This window comes from Rhinopithecus bieti, unplaced genomic scaffold (assembly GCF_001698545.2).
Source record: "Rhinopithecus bieti isolate Rb0 unplaced genomic scaffold, ASM169854v2 scaffold_15296, whole genome shotgun sequence".
In the NCBI taxonomy this organism is placed as follows: domain Eukaryota; kingdom Metazoa; phylum Chordata; class Mammalia; order Primates; family Cercopithecidae; genus Rhinopithecus; species Rhinopithecus bieti.
In genome coordinates this window covers 750,985-769,105 of record NW_016809075.1, presented here as the reverse complement: position 1 = coordinate 769,105, position 18,121 = coordinate 750,985, and the positions used below count along the sequence as shown (strand labels likewise).

Below are 18,121 nucleotides of genomic sequence, written 5' to 3'. Positions count from 1 at the left end.
CTTCCCCAAATAAAGAGGGGAGGGGCTCCAAAGCAAACGGCAGCCTCTACTTCTAGAAAGCAAAACTAAAAATCACCCCCAAAGTTAACAATTCCATTACTGAAATTTAAAACAAACAAAACTCCTATTTACCAGATATTCTACTGTATCCGATGTCCTGTGTTAGTTTTTTTTTTTTTTTTTTTAAAAAGTTTTTTAAAAGTTTGGAAGACATTAGAGGTTTAAAGTCTAGTAGAGGAAGAAAGAGTAATAAGGAAACAAAACTGGAGGGCACAGGATAGAGCTCCCTTGTGTGGTATCAGAAGGCAGCCCTGGGAAATGGAAGGAAAGAGAGATTGGGTGAGGGAAGATTGGGTTGAGGCACCCTAGAGGCTTCTTGGAAAAATGAAATTTGAACCAGACCTGAAAGAATGACTCTGCTTTGGTAAAACACAAGGGAGAACATTCAAGTACAGTGTCTTGACCTGTAATGGCCAGGAGGTGTGGATGAACATGTTGTGTTTGTGAGAAGGCGAGGTTGACCCAGAGGGCAGCACCAGGTGTCTTCACTCCCTTTCACTAGCTGGGACAGAAGAGACTTCATCTCCTGTGGCAACTCTGTTCAATTGCTGTGGCTGCCTGGAGTGCTGTGCTAACAGTGTTAAGGACACACAGTGCTCAGCAGGGAAGAGTGCTGTCATTGATTAGTGATGTCTGCTGTGGGTGTGGGAGGGGAGAGGAGTAACATGTGCTTCAAGAACATGCCAGTTTTTCCCTAGACACTGTTTGGCACATATTCCAAAGGACTTCCAGCGTGGGGATAATTTTATTCCTTTTTCCTCTCTTGAATTACAATCAATAAATGCTGAGAGCAATGTCTGTGACTTTAAACGCTATCTTATCACCTCTCTGCCAGTTTCTCAACTCCAACTGTGCCAATTCCCCTTTGTCGCTTTTCAGGCTGCTCAGAGAAGTTAGGGTCTTTGTCTCTGCTGCCCAGGGGCAGGAGGGAGCAGTCTTTCAACTAGGCACAAACAACAACATTGGCTCAAGAGAAGACTGAAGGCACTGAAGAGGGGAAGAGAATAGGGGAAATTCCAGCCATGGACACTTGCTAATACTCATGTGAGTGTGTTATTACATAATGTGTGGCACTGGTCTTGTATTGCCTCATGTCCCCAAGTCTTATCTCTCTATCAAGGTTGTAAGTCCCTTGAGGTCAGAGGCTGTGCTGTCTTTATCTTAGGCACTTGGAGGGACAGGAACTGAGTTTGTGCTATTTGTGTCTCTACAGTTCTTTGCAAATAGTGGACGCTGTATCCTTCACAGTGACAGATACTTATAACTTTTAAATTGCTTTGGGAGTCCTGCTGATGCCTTGTTTGCTTTAAAAGAAAAATAGAAAGAGGAGTGGAAGGGGAAGATTATGAAATTAACCTGTGGTCCTTGAGTCAGAGCAACTGGCAGAATAGAACAATGTGCCATTCACATCACCCCCTTTCTGGGCTTTTTCTTAGGGCCTGAGCCTCCTCTCAATTCACAGGACCTTCTCTTGAGGGTGGAGGAGGCTTGTGGGTGGGCAAAGAGAGAACTGACTGGATAGGGCACCTTCATAAATGTTTTTCCTGAAGCCTACAGAATGGCATTTTTCTGTTTGTGTTGAAGTTGTCCAACTGGTATTTTCAAACAATGGATTTCTGGAATATTGGAGCCTGGAGCGTGATTTTTCAGAAGATAGGCTCCGATCTTTGATCCATTTAAAAAGCTGCACACTGGTAGGAAGACTGCATCACTGCAGCAAGAAAGTAACCTGGCACACGTGGTAAGAAGTTGCTGGGGTGAGTTCACGTTGTGGCATTAATGATGAAGTTATATGGTACAATTGTGGAAGGAGCAAGGGTGCTGAGGGCTACATCAGGTCACAGAGAGCAAATGAATTAGACATATAGAGTACAAAGTGGAAGGCCAGGTTAGTCCAAGTGCAAATGCTTTGCAAAATTAGAAAATAGTCTTGAAAGTACAGTACACCTTGACATTAGATGGGAGGTGACATCCATAGAATATTTATAGATATCATTATGTGGGCTTTTGACTTTGCAGCTTCTTAAAGGATCAATATTTAAATCTTTGGTGAAAGAATATTATAGCAAATAAGACTGGAAAAACTCTCCTTACTTTCAGATTTTGCATTATAGGTATTTTCCCAGGAGGACTGAGAGATGAGTAGAGGGCTTAAGCAAGTCATCCAGCCATTGGAATTTAGAGCTTAAAGGGAACACTAGTGTATGAGCTAATCCTACCCCCTTAGGGTTGTAGATGAGAACAGTGACACTCAAATGGCTAAATGGCTTGAGTTAGTGGCCACACTTGGCTTAGGACTCAGCATTCCTGATTCCAGGTCTAGGCACTGTCCACCCCACCTCCCTGAACTCTGGGTGAATAGGAGCTCAGCTGGTTTGGTTCCTCTGAAGCCTTTAATGGAACCCTGGCTATTGCTCTGCTCTGAAATGTAATCTCACTGAATTCCAGTTCCCACACTATCTATACAATGATGACAGCATTAGGTGACTTGCTTACCTTGAAGGAGAGTTAAGCATGGAAAAAGAGAACATGTCTAAAATCACAGTGAGAGGCTCACTGCAGGAGGGGTGGCAGGCAATGTGGAGCTATACTAGTTTTAGTGGCGTGTGGAGATTAAATGTATAGCCTCTGGGCAGGTCACTTCACCTGTTGGTGCCTCAGTTTCCTCATCAGTGAAATGGTGCTAATAATAGAACCGACTTTATTGGGTTCTTGTAAGGATCAAATGAATTAAAACACACACACACACACACACACACACCCCTCTTAGAAGAGTGCCTAGTAAATAATAAGCACACAAAAGGACTCTTGCTAATACTGATGTGAGTGTGTTATTACATAATGTATGACGCCAGTCTTGCATTGCTTCATGTCCCCAAGCCTTATCTCCCTATCAAGGTTGGAAGTTCCTTGAGTTCAAGGACTGTGCTTCTCCTTATCTCAGGGAGTTGGAGATACAGGAACTAGGTTGGCTTTTGTCATGTAAGTCATAAGATGTCTTTTCAAATGAGGTTGGTTGTTGTAGCTATGATTATAACAGCAATAGACTATTGGGCAACTCTCCTGTTATATACAGTAGCTCATTTCATGTCTCCAATGTCCATATGAACTAGGTATTATAACTACCCGCAGTTGTGGATGCTGCTGGTGCTCCACACCTCATCCCCTCAGCCTGGGTGATCAGTTTTCCCCTCATGAAGGGTTCCCACCTCAAGTGCTTGCTGAGTCTCCCAGCTTTCCTTCTTTAGGGTTTTCTCCTAAGCTGTGGAAGTCTGTTCAGCCAGGAAATGCAAGAGAGCAAATGCTTCCTCTACTAATGAGTGGCAAGAGGCTTCTGTCTTTCCAAGGCCTAGCATTGAGGTGCATTCTATACCAGGACATCTCAAACTTGAATGTGCACAGGATCTCCTGGTGCAAATTATTGTACGGGAAGTCTGGGACGGGGACTAGATTCTGCTTTTCTAACACGCTGCCAGCTAATGCTGAGGCTGGCCCATGGCCCACATTTTCAGTAGGAAGGTTCTACGGAATTTTCTTTGAAGGTCCTCAGGGGTTTGAATCAGAATTGCCCACTGTGAGACCCAGCTCAATAGCACACTCTTTATTGATCTTCCCTCCTTCCTTGTCCACTACCTTTCTCTGGCTTCCTAGGATCACCTTTCAAATAAATCACCTGCTGCCACCCAAGTCCTTGTTCAGACTTGGCTTTTGGGAGCACCCACAGTAAGACACTCCCCTTTACAGAGGAGGGTCATTGATTCAGGTCACACAGTTCCTAAAGAACTAGGACTCCAGCATGAGTCTGACCTCCTAGCTCTTTGTACTGTACCTCATTGCTCTTTAGTAATCTATGACTGCTTTGAGTTTTGAGTCCAGTTTTAGGAATGAAAACCCAAATAACAATGGCTTAAATACAATAGGAATTCTTTTTTATGATATAAGAAGAAATCCTTAGGTATTCAGTTTGTGATACTGATTTGGTAACTCGGGGATTTTAAGATGAGCGCTCTATGAGTCTCTTGACATTTTCCTTGTGGCTGTGAAAGGGCTGCCATGCCTCCAGCCACCATCTCTGGATTTCATGAAGGAGGATGGTGGAAGACTGAAAGGCAAAAAGGTGCATGACAGCTGATAATGCCTTCTCCTCCCTTTTAGGAACTTTCTTTGCAGCCCTGCCTAAAACCTTCCACATATGTTTCAAAGGTTAGAACTGTCATGTGGCCATTGCAATCTATAAACAGCTTTGGGAAAAGGTAGTTCTGAATGACTGTTATGTTGCTGCCTCAACACAATCACTCTAGCTGGTCACTCCCTTAGGACATTAATGGAGGGTTTAAGGAGTTGTTTTTGAAGGGTTTTATGTGATTTTTCCAAAGCTCTCTTTGGTCAAGTGTGGCATGTGATGGAAGTGGTAGTGGCAGATTGGGTAGGGCGCTGTATTCCTGTTCCGGGCACCTCACTCCCTGGTACCATTAAGGGGTGAGATCTGGCCTAGAGGATTTTTTTGGGGTGGGGTGGAACACACAGTAGGGCTTTAACTCCAGGCTGGGTTGGCTTTCTCCCAAAGTATAAAAACTCAAAGACAGTTTATGACCCCTGGGACTAATTTCCTTCTGAAGACTCCCATCTGGTAATCAGGAGAAATTAATATTCATTCTATTAACATAAACTTAACCCTATTTATAACAGACTAATAGCACTGGCCTTATTATGCCAAGAGGGCATCAGTCCCCTTCCTGCCTGGTTATGCTTCAAAGCTTTCTAACATTGACTCACAGCGAAGGACACCCAGCTCAAGAGGTTTCTCCCTGATCTGCAGTTTCTCATTCCCCAGCACATTCTTCTGTTGGAGTCCGTATGTCAACCAGACAGATATTAGGTTTTTAAGCAGGTATCTTTCCACTGGCTTGTGAGCTTCTGCAGTATCATGACGTAATTCTTATTCTTCCAAATGCCTGCAATTAATTGACTGGAGATACAGCAGTGACATAACCCAGTTCCCTTTTCTCCTAGAACTTGGAATCTTTTACTCAAAGCAGGTACTTAAAAACTCCAAGTTCTCCTGGAACTTGGACTCTTTTACTTAAAGTAGGTACTGTGTGTTGAATTGAATTAGTCGTTCAAAGAATAATAAAAATTTAAATACAGAAAAGTCCTTGAAGATGTTTTTCCTCTAGACTTTAAGATCAGGCAGCTTGGGTCTATCACTGAAATTCGTTGTGTAAATATAAACACACAGACTCGTCTCTTTGTCTTCGGTTTCCACACTTATAAAATGGAGCTGATAATCCTGCTAGAGTGTTGAGTACTTACTACGTGCCAGGCACTGTTCTAATTATACGTATATTAACTAATTTCTTATCATTGAGTTCTTACCAAATGGAAGTGAATTAATACATGAAAAATGCTTAGCGTGGTATCTGGCACATGACAAGCCTTCATATATATTAGCAGCTGTTATTATAATCAGTTCTCAATTCTTGCCCAAGGTTAATGTTGGTTTTGAGGTCTGTTTGCAAAATCTATTTTCTTCTTCTTTTAAAATTTAGGGGAGTGTTTGTTCAGGTTCCGGGCTTTCAGCACCTCTGCGCACCCATATCTATATTCCTGGGCTATCTGCTTTAAATTGTCCTCTTATTCTGTATCCTGCTCCCCATATGAAAATACTTCCTTTTCTTGCTGGTGGTGGCAGTGGCAAAAGGAGTAGTACAGGTTTTGCAATGCCCTTAAAATTTCAAAGTCTATCTTCATAACCTTACTGATATTTTCTTTTCTTCCATATACCACCACCAAAAAAAAAAAGAAAGAAAAAAGAAAAAAGAAAAAAAAGAAAAATCTGTAAGTTGTAAGAACTGGGTAGAAGGAGGTCATTGTCACAATACACTACATTTATAAAGTGCTTTGGAGCTTACAAAGACCTTTCACCTATCCCTTCTCACTTAAGCCTCCTGGCAGCCTCAGGTGGTCCTTATCAGAATCCTTGTGATAGAATTGGCCAGTAAGTTTTAAAGTCACTTTCAAAGAGCAGGGCCACTGCCATAGATAGTCATCTGGTGGATTCTTAGTTTAGATCCTGTAGCAAGCTTGAAAATTGTCACTGTGAGTAACTGAAGGTAGACAGAGTCTGGGACGATTAGCTTCCTGAGGGGAGGAATGGTGTCATTCATGGAACATCCCCAGGGCCTGGATCAATAAACTCTTGCTCAATGAATCAGTGAATAAATGGTGAGAAAAAAACATTAACATTTCCTTATTTGAACAGCCACAACGAAAGTTATTCAAATTTTGAAAGTTTAAACTTTTCAGTTCTCAGTGAATTGTCCATTGTAGTAATAACCAGTCATAAACTTGGAAACTCTTAAGCCTCCTTCTTCAGGGGATTGAGGTGTTTATGTGCGGTGGGAAGAGAGCATTTTAGTTGAGGCAGATCCTTGGCTGGGGTCTTTGAAAATCGGAGTGCATTTTTCAAACTGTACCTACAGAGGACTGACCAAGAAAGAGTACTTGCCTATGAGACATTTAATGGTAGCCAATACATGAGCTAAATGAAGCCACAGAGCCAAAGATCCCCAGGTGCTTGTGTTTAAAGGCAGAGGGCAGACTTCCTGGGTGTCCAACTTTGGAATTCTTCCACTGTGTGATGTTTTACATTTGACCCAGTTTCCTGGGCAGTGTCTTAATGGTTCTTTGGCATAGAGAGGGAAGGAAGGTTCTGGGAGAATTTTGAGAGCCTGATGACAGCTATTCACTCGCTCTAGAAAAATGCACACATACACATATGGACAGCTCTGCTCCTCCACATCAGAGGACCTAGTAAAATACCTCCTGTCTCCCCCCATGCTTCCCCCAAAAAAGAGTTGAATTGTCTGTGTTTCTAAATGTTTTTTAATGTGTTCCATTTTCCCCAGCTTTGTCCTCTTTCTGAGAACAATGGTCACTCCACTGTCCAAATTACTCTTTGTACTATCTTGGGCTGTCTTCAGTTCAGCACTTTGGTAGTCAGTTCTGACAGCTGCTGGAGAACGGGGAGCTCAACCTCACTCCAGTCACTCCATTATCTGGGAACCACCTATTGATCGTCCGCTCTCCACGGAACAGGACATATTCCTTAGCTTTAGCTACATCCCTGAAGGCATAAAAAAAGAGGTGAGGCTGATGCTGGGATAGTTTGCTGAGAGGATTTAAAAAGTCAGTCGTGATATTTCTGGGGAGGATGGGGCCAGGAAAGAGGAGAAAGAGAGGTGAATTACAGGCATACTTTGTTTTACGGCACTTTGCTTTATTGCCCTTTGAAGCAATTGCGTTTTTTACAAATTGAAGGCCTGTGCAATCCTGATTGAACAAGTCTGTTGGTGCGATTTTCTCAGCAACATGTGCTCACTGCAATCTTTGTGTCGCAGTTTGGTAATCTTCACCGTATTTCAAACTGTTTCATTATTATTATATCTGTTATGATGATCTGTGATCAGTGATCTTTGATGTTACCATTGGAATTGTCTTGAACTGTGCCCACATAAGATGATGAACTTAATTCGTAAATGTATGTATTCTGACTACTCCACCAACCAGCCATTCCTCCATCTCTCTCCCTCTCCTTGGACCTTCCTATTTCCTGAAAAACAACAATATTGAAATTAGAACAATTAATTATTCTACAGCATCCTTTAGGTATTTGAGGGAAAGAAAGGCAGAGTCACTTGACGCTCACTTTAAATCAAAAGTTATAAATAATTAATATTAGGGAGGAAGGCATGTAGAAAGCCGAAAGAGGCTGAAAGTTAGGCTTTTGCACTAAACAATTAGCCAAGTTGTGAATGCAAAAGAGAAGTTCTTGAAGGAAATTAACAGTGCTACTCCAGTGAACACATGAATGATATGAAAGTGAAACGGTCCCATTGCTGATGTGAAGAAAGTTTGGGTGGTCTGGATAGAAGGTCAAACCAGCCACAACATTCCCTTAAGCCAAAGCTTAATCCAGAGGAAGGCCCTAACTCTCTCCAATTTTATTAAAGCTGAGAGAGGTGAGGAAGCTACAGAAAAAAAAGTTTGAAGATAGCAGAGGTTTGTCCATGAAGTTTATGGAAAGAAACCATTTCTATGACATGAAAGTGGAAAGTGAAACAGCAATGCTGATGGAGAAGCTGCAGCAAATCGTCTAGAAGACCTAACTAAGACAAATGATGAAGGTGGCTACGTTAAACAACAGAATTTCAAAGTAGATGAAACAGCCTTGTTTGTTTTGGGAGAAGATGACATATAGGACTTTCTTAGCTAGAAAGAAGTCGATGCCTGGCTTCAAAGCTTCAAAGGACAGGTTGACTCTCTTGTTAGGGGCTAATATAGCTGGTGACTTTAAATTTAAGCCAATGCTTATTTATAATTTCAAAATCCTGAGGTTTTTTAAGAATTATGCTAAATCTACTCTGCTTATACTCTATTTATGGAACAACAAAGCTTAGATGACAACACACCTGTTTACAGCAGGATTTACTAAATATTTTAAGCCCACTGTTGAGACTGACTCCTCAGAAAAAAATATTCCTTTCAAAATATTCATTGACAATACATCTGGTCACCCAAGAGCTCTAAAGGAGATGTATAAGGAGGTTAATGTTGTTTTCATTCCTGCTAACACAACATCCATTCGGCACCCCAGGGTTCAAGGAGTAATTCTGATGTTCAAGTCTTATTATTTAAGAAACACATTTTATAAGGCTAGAGCTGCCATAGATAGTGATTCTTCTGCTGGATCTGGGCTATGTAAAATTTTTTTCTGGAAAGGATTCAGCATTCTAGATGCTACTAAACACACTTATGATTCATGGGAGGAGGTCAAAATATCAACATGAACAGGAGTTTGGAAGAAATTGATTGCAACTCTCATGGTTGCCTTTGAGGGGCTCAAGACTTTAGTGGAGGAAGTAGCCACATGTTAGGTGGAAATAGCAAAAGAACTAGAACGAGAACGAGAAGTAGAGCCAGAAGATGTGACTGCGTTCCTGCAATCTCACGATAAAACTTGAATAGATGAGGATTTGCTTTCTTATGGTTGAGTATGGAAAGTGGTTTCTTGAGATGGAATCTATTCCTGCTGAATATGCTGTGAATATTGTTGATCTGACAACAAAAGATTTAAAATGTTATATAAATTTGGTTGATAAGGCAGTGGAAGGGTTTGAGAGGATTGACTCCAGTTTTGAAAGAAGTTCTACGGTAGTAAAATGCTATCAAACAGGAATGCGTGCTACAAGGAAATCGTTCATGAAAGAAAGAGTCCATTAATGTGGCAAACTTTCCTGTTGTTTTATTTTAAGAAATCACCATAGGCCTCCCAACCTTTAGCAACCACCAACCTGATCAGTCAGCAGCCAGAAACACTGAGGCAAGACCTTCCACCAGCAAAAAGACTGTGACTTGCTGAAGGCTCAGATGATTGTCAGAATTTTTTAGCAATGAAGTATTTTTAAATTAAGATATGCATCATTTTTAGATGTAATGCTGTGGTACACCTAATAGACTACAGTATAGTGTAAACATAACTTTTATATGCACAAGGAAACAAAAAATTCCTATGGCTTGCTTTAGCATTATTTGCTTTATTGAAGTGGCCTGGAACCAAAAAAATAATGATTGATGGTTAATGATGTCACTGTGTTTTCTCTCAGATTGTCCTTGCAGGAGATGAGTAATCAAAGGTTCTTGACTTCCATCAAACTCTTCCCTTTCCTGATCCTTGTCTTAATTCTTCTATAGTAATCTACCAGGTTATTTTGCTTATACGTATTCCCAAATGTGTGTGTTTTTGGCCAGTAGGGACACGACATGAGGAGTACTCTGATTACTTCCCTTCTGCTGGGTCAGTTATATGAGTTTTCCAGATGGGCTTTTCCACTCTGAGCTATGCTTTGCTATAGGCTCAGTGATCAAATTTCCTGCTGCCGAGAGAGAGACAGAGGAAGAAAGGAAGAAAGAAAGGAAGAAGAGTAGTTGGTTGAAGCCTTGAGACACGTGGAGTCATCCCCTTAGTTCATTTACCTTTATAAAAACAACGTGAAGGCCTATAGGCCAAGTCAATAGATGCACCCACATTTGCAATGCAAGTATAATTCTAGTGAAAATAATCACACTAGAATATTCATTTAGGCAATGCTTACTAGGACCCACCTTTATTTAGCAAGGTGTTGTGCTTAGTAGAAGAAAACAAGCTGTTGAAAATATTCACTGGCCGGGTGTGGTGACTCGTGCCTGTAATCCCAGCACTTTGAGAGGCCAAGGCAGACAGATCACCTGAGGTCAGGAGTTCGAGACCAGCCTGGCTAACATGGTGAATCCCCATGTCTACTAAAAATACAAAAATTAGCTGGATATGGTGGCACACACCTGTAATCCCAGGTACTTGGGAGGCTGAGGCAAGAGAATCACTTGAACCCAGGAGGCGAAGGTTGCAGTGAGCCAAGATAGCGCCACTGTGCTCAAGCCTGGGTGACAGAGTGAGACTCTGTCTCAAAAGAAAGGAAAACGTTTACTGTTAGCTTCTCTGTTATTGCTCTGTGGAGAGACCCGCAAATGCTCTCAGGCTTCCTTCTTCCTTCCAGAGGACCAAGGCTCCAGATCCCTTTCAATTTATATCTAACCTCTACACTTGAACTGCCTCCTTGTGCCGGAGGATCAATTTAGAATCCATACCTTCAACTCTTTCTGTCACAGGAGTGTTTTCTTTTCCCGGCATGTTTTTCAGTTCACTTGCTTGACTCAATGATAGCCGTTCGTCAGCCATTTCCAATTTTACTTTGCTATTACACCGTAGTAGAAATGCCACACTTCTGGTTATTTTTACAAGTATCACCTTAATACTCAAAATGTCCTCTGGAGTTTATTGAGGCACTCAGGGTCAGAAGTATGAGCTCGAGTTTTTGTTGGGCTTGACCTATTGACCCAGGAGAGCAGCTGGTGTGGTTCCTACAGCTGCCCTCTGCTTGAGGAGCCTTTTACCCACAGGAGCTGCCTTTGATGGACTTTTCTGGGAGGAGGGCTATTCCCGAATGGATTTCTCTCTGAAGGCCCCACCAGGTCTGGCAGAGAAAACAATGATAAGGAGAAGGCAGAGAGCTGAAGGATTGCTTCACAAGAATGGCAAGAACAACTACAATGAGGAAAATCGCTTTGAAGTGAAGCGAACCCCTGAACTTTCTCAGTTATTCTAACAATCAGAGGGAAGGGTGGAGGAGCACAGCAGTGGAAGAGATGGCAGTGCCTTTGGACAGCGCTGACTGTGGGCCTTTGCTAGGGGTTACGCAGTGAGTGCCAGGTGTCCTGTAGCTCAGAATCCTCTCCTTCATCCTCTGAGTTCTATTCAAATGTCCACTAAAGCACTTACTGGCTGATCCCATTAGGCTGAGTTAATTTACTTCCCCTGATTATAGAGATCCTCAAAGATAAGGACCTCCTCCTATTTGTCCCTGAATCCCCAGGGCCTGGCCTAATGTGGGACCAAATAAACATCGGTAAATGCTGCTGTGGCATCCTGCACCCACCACTATCTCAGTATTCTCATGCTGTATTGCGAATTCTCTTTACTTCTCTGCTCCCCTCCCCCACCGCTCTGTGAGAACTCAGGTGGCTGGGGTCCATTTCTTTCTTTTTCTTTTTTTGAGACGGAGTCTCGTCTGTCGCCCAGGCTGGAGTGCAGTGGCTCAATCTCAGCTCACTGCAACCTCCACCTCCTGGGTTCAAGTGATTCTTCTGCCTCAGCCTCCTGAGTAGCTGGGACTACAGCTACTACAGTGTGTGCTACCGTGCCTGGCTAATTTTTGTATTTTTAGTAGAGGTGGGGTTTCACCATATTGGCCAGGCTGGTCTTGAACTCATGATCCGCCCGTCTTGGTCTCCCAAAATGCTGGGATTACAGGCATGAGCCACTGAGCCTGGCCTGGGGTCCATTTCTTAACACCTTTGCATTCCCAGAAACTTGAGGAGTGCCCAGGGCATGGGAGGCTGTCATCTGTGTGTGTAAAGTATATAGGAGGCCTCAACCGAATAAGACGGTCATCCGGCTCTTTCTCCCACCTTGCTGACATCTGACGGGAGTCACCATTCCTTTGGCCTGTAAAGTCACCTTTACTGCTATGAAACCGCCTATAAAAAGTTGGAACCCGCCGGGCGCGGTGGCTCACGCCTGTAATCCCAGCACTTTGGGAGGCTGAGGTGGGCGGATCATGAAGTCAGGAGTTTGAGATCAGCCTGACCAACATGATGAAACCCCGTCTCTACTAAAAATACAAAAATTAGCCGGATGTGGTGACACGCCCCTGTAATCTCAGCTACTTAGGAGGCTGAGGCAGGAGAATCGCTTGAACCAGGGAGGTGGAAGTTGCAGTGAGCTGAGATCGAGCCACTGTACTCCAGCCTGGGTGACAGAGTGAGACTCCGTCTCAAAAAAACAAACAAACAAACAAAAAAGTTGGGACCCAGGCAGCTATTATAGATGCCTCTGGTGAGGTGAACTGAAGAAATAGTTAAGTGTTACAAGGCCTGAGTTCTAGTTCTCCACTAATTAACTATGTGACCTTGGGTACAGGAGTTACTCATAGAACATGGTGACAATAATACCCATGATATCTACTTCATAGAATTTTATTTTTTATATTTTAGTGGTTTTAAAGAAATAGAAAAGTAATGCATACTTATGGTAAGAAGTCATACATTATATATCATGGGTTTTCTTATTATAATGTTTTGCTGGGGCCAAGTCCTCTGCTCCTTAGATTTCCTATTAGATATAAAAGTGAGACTGCAGACCTGACTGATTCTTTGTGGAGGAAACTTTCGATCTTGTGCCTGCTCTCTATCCAACTCCCTGCTATTCAAACTGCTTCTTGAAGTCTTGACTTCTTCAGCTGTAGTTTAAAGAAAGTTCTTTCCCTTCCAGACTAGCTGTAGGGGAGCACAGCTTTTGCATAGAATTCAAGGTGGGGGGCTTCAGAGAGATGGCAAGGGAGGGCAGCTCTGTGCCCCCTCAGCACTCCCTGGCAGGAGGCCCGTGATGTGACATCCCAGGCACCCTGGGTGTGTGTTTGTTTGTTCTTGGTTTCTAGGCTTCAGTGGGGGTTATTATCTTATTGTTTCCTATTCCCTTGGCCTCACGTCAATTCTGCCTGATGCCCACACCTTTGAGGTCTCTGTTTTGACACGCGGTTTGTGGCTGGGAACCCCACAGTGTCCTGAAAACATTTGCTCGATCTGTCGGGGACATCCTTCTCCTTTTTAGTGAAACAGTGCCTTCCAGAGAACAAGGGCTTGAGGCCTTTGGACCTTTCCAGCAGTGTCAAATTTAGATTCCAAATGTCAAACTTGCCGTGGCTTCATCCTTGACTTCTCTTTCTTGAGAATCTATGCTCTTTGGTTAACAGCTAAGGGCCGTTAGCTGCCTGCTTTCACAGTTGTTGTCTGTGGAAATTTGAAATCAGCTGTGAAGTGTGTGCCTGGTAATGAACACAGTACAGCTTTGCAAGCACTGTAGCTCATGGTGAAGTATTGCAGGCAGATTGGACAGGGATTCAGGAGAATGCTGAGTTCAACTTGTAGAGGGATCTGTTTAGGATATGAATCTGCATTTCCTATCCTGGAAGGCCAAGCACAGAAGGCTTGGAAAATAGCCTGTGTTTGGCTTTGAATGCCAAACAGGTGCCGACACCGAGCCTTTTCCACAGCTGCCCTGGGACAACACCTAAAGAACTGGCCATTAAAAGGAATCCCTGAGAGGGTGCTTCCCATCTTCTGGGGGTCCTAGCTCCTCTTCGGGAAATAGGTGAAAGCTATGAACATGCATCAATGTGCTTACTGTTTTGCACTAGGGTCTTATTTTCATCTCAGGGAGACCCACTGGACCAAAGTCTCTAGCATCGTCACAGCTTGCACACAAAATGGATCACACTGGTCATTTCCCCACCTTCGACACAGTGTCCGCTCTGCTGTGGGCTGTGTTTGTGTACTTTGAGCAGTCTTGGTTAAATCTCAAAGCCAAATGCTCATCGGATGCAGGAAGCACCCAGTCATTCTGCAATGAGGAAAACTTAATATGGCTGTAAACATTTTATATGGGTCTTTACTACTGTTATTTAACTCTCACATTACTGTGCACCTGGGGAGCTGTACTGTGCAGCTGGGTGGGAGATGGATGGGTCAGGAGCAGGAAGGGACCATCAGGAGTTCAGTGTGTTTGGAAGCACACTAGCTTCGAAATCAGACAGATGTGGGCTTGACTCTTGGCTCTGTCCTGTAAATCATCTGTCCTCTTGGAAACCTTACTCACCTCATCTGCAGAATGGGATCAACACAATATGAACTTCAGCAAGATGAAGATTCATTAAACAATGTGTGCAAAAACCTCCCTGGAGTGTCCCATCAGAGTTTATGTAGGAGTGCCCCGCTTGTGCAGGGCCTGTGGCTGGTCGCACATGGGCTGCCCGGGCTCCAGTGTCAGCCCTGGCGCCAGTACTTCATGCAGCTCTTGTGCAGGTTTATTCTTCCTTACTTGAGTTTCCTACTTTCGTGCTCAAGGTCTGGCCATCCTGAGAAATGCTGATCTCCTTATATAGAGAGGATTTTGTGGCTCTGCTTGGGGCAGGCGGGTTGCAATATAGCAGATGTGGGTGTGCAGACTTCCCCCTCACTTTTTTTTTTTTTTTTTCCTGGAGGTTGCTGCGGCCAGGCCTCTCCTGTTCAGGGGAGGCAGCTGGCTGCACAGAAAGGTTTGGTATGGGAAGAGCTGGTGAAACCACCAGATCCACGTAGGGATTAGGCCCTAGACTTGCTATTTTCATGTGTTCCTCAAATGAGCTTAGGGCATAAAGGCACAATTTGGGAAAGCTCGTTTCTAAATACTTCCATCTGTGCTTTATATTGAGATATAAATGTTAAAGGAAACTCTAAAGAAAAATTAAATTCATAAAACAGATAAATCAAGTGTTTTATTTTCTACCTACCTACCTACCTACATACCTACCTACCTACTATAGATAGTAATAGATGCTCTCCATATCCAGAAGGATGTTTGTTTATATACATCCCTTATTATGGAGAGAAAAACCACCCTTCATCTCCTCAATCTGTCAATTTGTCCATCCATTCATCCTTCCATTTATCCATCCATCCATCCATCCATCCATCCATCCATCCATCCATTTTTCCATTATCCATCCATATCCATCCATCCACCCATTCATTCATCCCTTCATCCACCCCTTCATCCATCCACCCACCCATCCATCCATCCACCCATCCATTTATCTACCTACCCATCTATCTATTATCCATCCATATCCATCCATCCATCTACCCATCCATCCCTTCATCCATCCACCCACCTATCCATCCATCCATCCTTTCATCTATCTATCCATTCACCCATCCACCTACCCATCCATCCATTATCCATATCCATCCATCCACCCACCCACCCATCCATCCATCCATCCCTTCATCCACCCTTCCATTCATCCACCTACCCCTCCATCCATTATCCATCCATATCCATCCACCCACCCATTCATCCATGCCTACTATATTCAAGGTACTGCGAGGACTAAAAGATTTAAGTATCATGGTTAACTTTTGTGTGGACCCAGGTTAGGGTAGTGCTTGAGTCCTTAGGTTTTGGAGTCCAACAGACAACCTTGGGTTCATAGTCCTGCTCTTAATTCATGAGAAAGCTTCCGTAGATTATTTACTGATTGAAACTCCAGTTTCCTCATGAAAAAAAAGGAGAATAAGAAAATCCTCTGTGAGGAGCAAATGAAATAATACATGTGAAGCAAATTGCCTTGGTTTGGGTGTGTATTAAATCCTCATAAAAGTAACTGGCACAATGTGTGACTATAATGAATGCTCACTAAATAGAATATAATTGCATAATTGGTCTACTGGCAAAGACAAAGCACCTCTGAAATGTTTCCATATTATTTCATTTGTAAACATTTAAAGTACTTGCAAGTTTCAGGCATACACTGTGTGCATGCGTATGTGCATTCATGCTTTGTGAGTGTTCGTGTATGTGTGTGTGTGTGCATGTGCACATCAAGGAATACGTACTCAATGGGGAAAACCTGCTGTACATGCCTTTGGTGACAAATTCTCGATTTAGATTTCCAAGGGGCAATTTTAGAAGGTATTGTCTTCCTTCCCAACACCAGTTTTATAATATGTAAGTCATTTGGGGATGTGTATTTCAATCGTGTTCTTTATATATTCTTTGTTATTAGTAGTTCCTTTTGTTTTCTTGGTTGATATCATTTTTTGGTAAAGAATCTTGTCTTTTCATTGGCGTAGGTAAGGACTTCGTGACCAAAAACTCAAAAGCAAACGCAACAAAAACAAAGATAAATAGATGGGACTTAATTAAACTAAAAAGCTTCTGCACAGCAAAAGAAATAATCAACAGAGTAAACAGGCAACCCATGGAGTGGGAGAAATCTTCACAACCTATACATCTGACAAAAGACTAATATCCAGAATCTACAAGGAACTCGAACAAATCAGTAAGAAGAAAACCAAACAATCCCATCAAAAAGTGGGCTAAGGACATGAATAGACAATTCTCAAAGGAAGATACACAAATATCCAACAAACATGGAAAAATGTTCATCGTCACTAATCATCAGGGAAATGCAAATCAAAACCAAAATGCCGTACTACCTTACTCCTGCAAGAATGGCCATAATCAAAAAAGCAAAAAATAATAGATGTCGGTGTGGATGTGGTGAAAAGACAACACTTTTACACTGCTAGTGGGAATGTAAATTAGTACAACCACTATGCAAACAGTGTGGAGATTCCTTAAATAACTAAAAGTAGAACTATCATTTGATCCAGTAATCCCACTACTGGGTGTCTATCCAGAGAAAAAGAAGTCATTATATGAAAAAGATACTTGCACACACATGTTTATAGCAGCGCAATTTGCAATTGCAAAAATATGAAACCAGCCAAATGCCCATCAATAAACGAATGGATAAAGAAATTGTGGTATATATATACCATGGAGTACTACTCAGCCACAAAAAGGAGTGAAAAAATGGCATTCGCAACAACCTGCATGGAATTGGAGACCATTATTCTAAGTGAAGTAACTCAGCAATGGAAAACCAAACATCTTATATTCTCACTCATAAATGGGAGCTATGAGGATGCAAAAGCATAAGAATGATACAATGGACTTTGGGGACTCAGGGGAAATGGTGGGAGAGGGTGAGAGATAACAGATTACACACTGGGTACAGTGTACACTGCTAAGGTGACGGGTTCATCAAAATCTCAGAAATCACCACTAAGGAACTTATCCATGTAACCAAATACAACTTGTTCCCCCAAAACCTATTGAAATTTAAACAAAACTCATTCCATTTAAAAAAAAACAAAAAACTTGTCTTTTGTGCCTGGATTGTCAATGATTATGGCTATTAATAGTTTATTGCACTTAGTTATTAGCCAAATATTCCTTCTCAATATTCTTATTTCTCAAATATCCTTATTTCTATCATGGTTTTATTCAGACTCTCCACATGTATCCTTTTGTAAAGTCATTAAGAAAACAGTATTCAGGAAAATGATAAAAAGGAGATTTGACTTCTAGGCAGTACGAGGAAGATTTTAATGTCTTGATAAAGGAGACTCTGGAAAAGACTCTGTCTTCAGTCGGAAACTGTTCTGTCTTGGAATAATCACTGCTGGAGGGAAGGTCCCAACTCTCATACCAAATATTTCCCATTTATTCTCACCAGGTTGGTTCTGACAGATACTTTATCTCAAGTGTCTTTGCAGCAAATCCTAAAGGCATATCTAGAAGATTATTTAATAACATCTGGAAGCACAGACAAGAGAGATGATAAAGGAAATAAAGCAATCCAAATGAACTGAACAAGCCTGGGATGTGACATCCTAGACCTTGCCTAGGAGCGGATAATGGTGCTTTCAGCCAACTGAGGGGAAAGGGATTAGGAAAAATAAGCTAGGAAACAGACCACCCAGGCTAAGATGCTCATTCTTGTTTTACAATTTAAAGTGT

General features: G+C 42.3%; 1 protein-coding gene across 1 annotated transcript in view; it reads right to left on the bottom strand.

The window, feature by feature from the left end:
* The window catches only part of LOC108539583 (heterogeneous nuclear ribonucleoprotein K-like), a 48,125-nt gene that overhangs the window by 16,372 nt on the left and 13,632 nt on the right, over positions 1-18,121 (bottom strand). Inside the window, 1 exon segment of the mRNA XM_017888395.1 lies at positions 14,009-14,116. Coding sequence (XP_017743884.1) covers positions 14,009-14,116 — 108 coding nt within the window.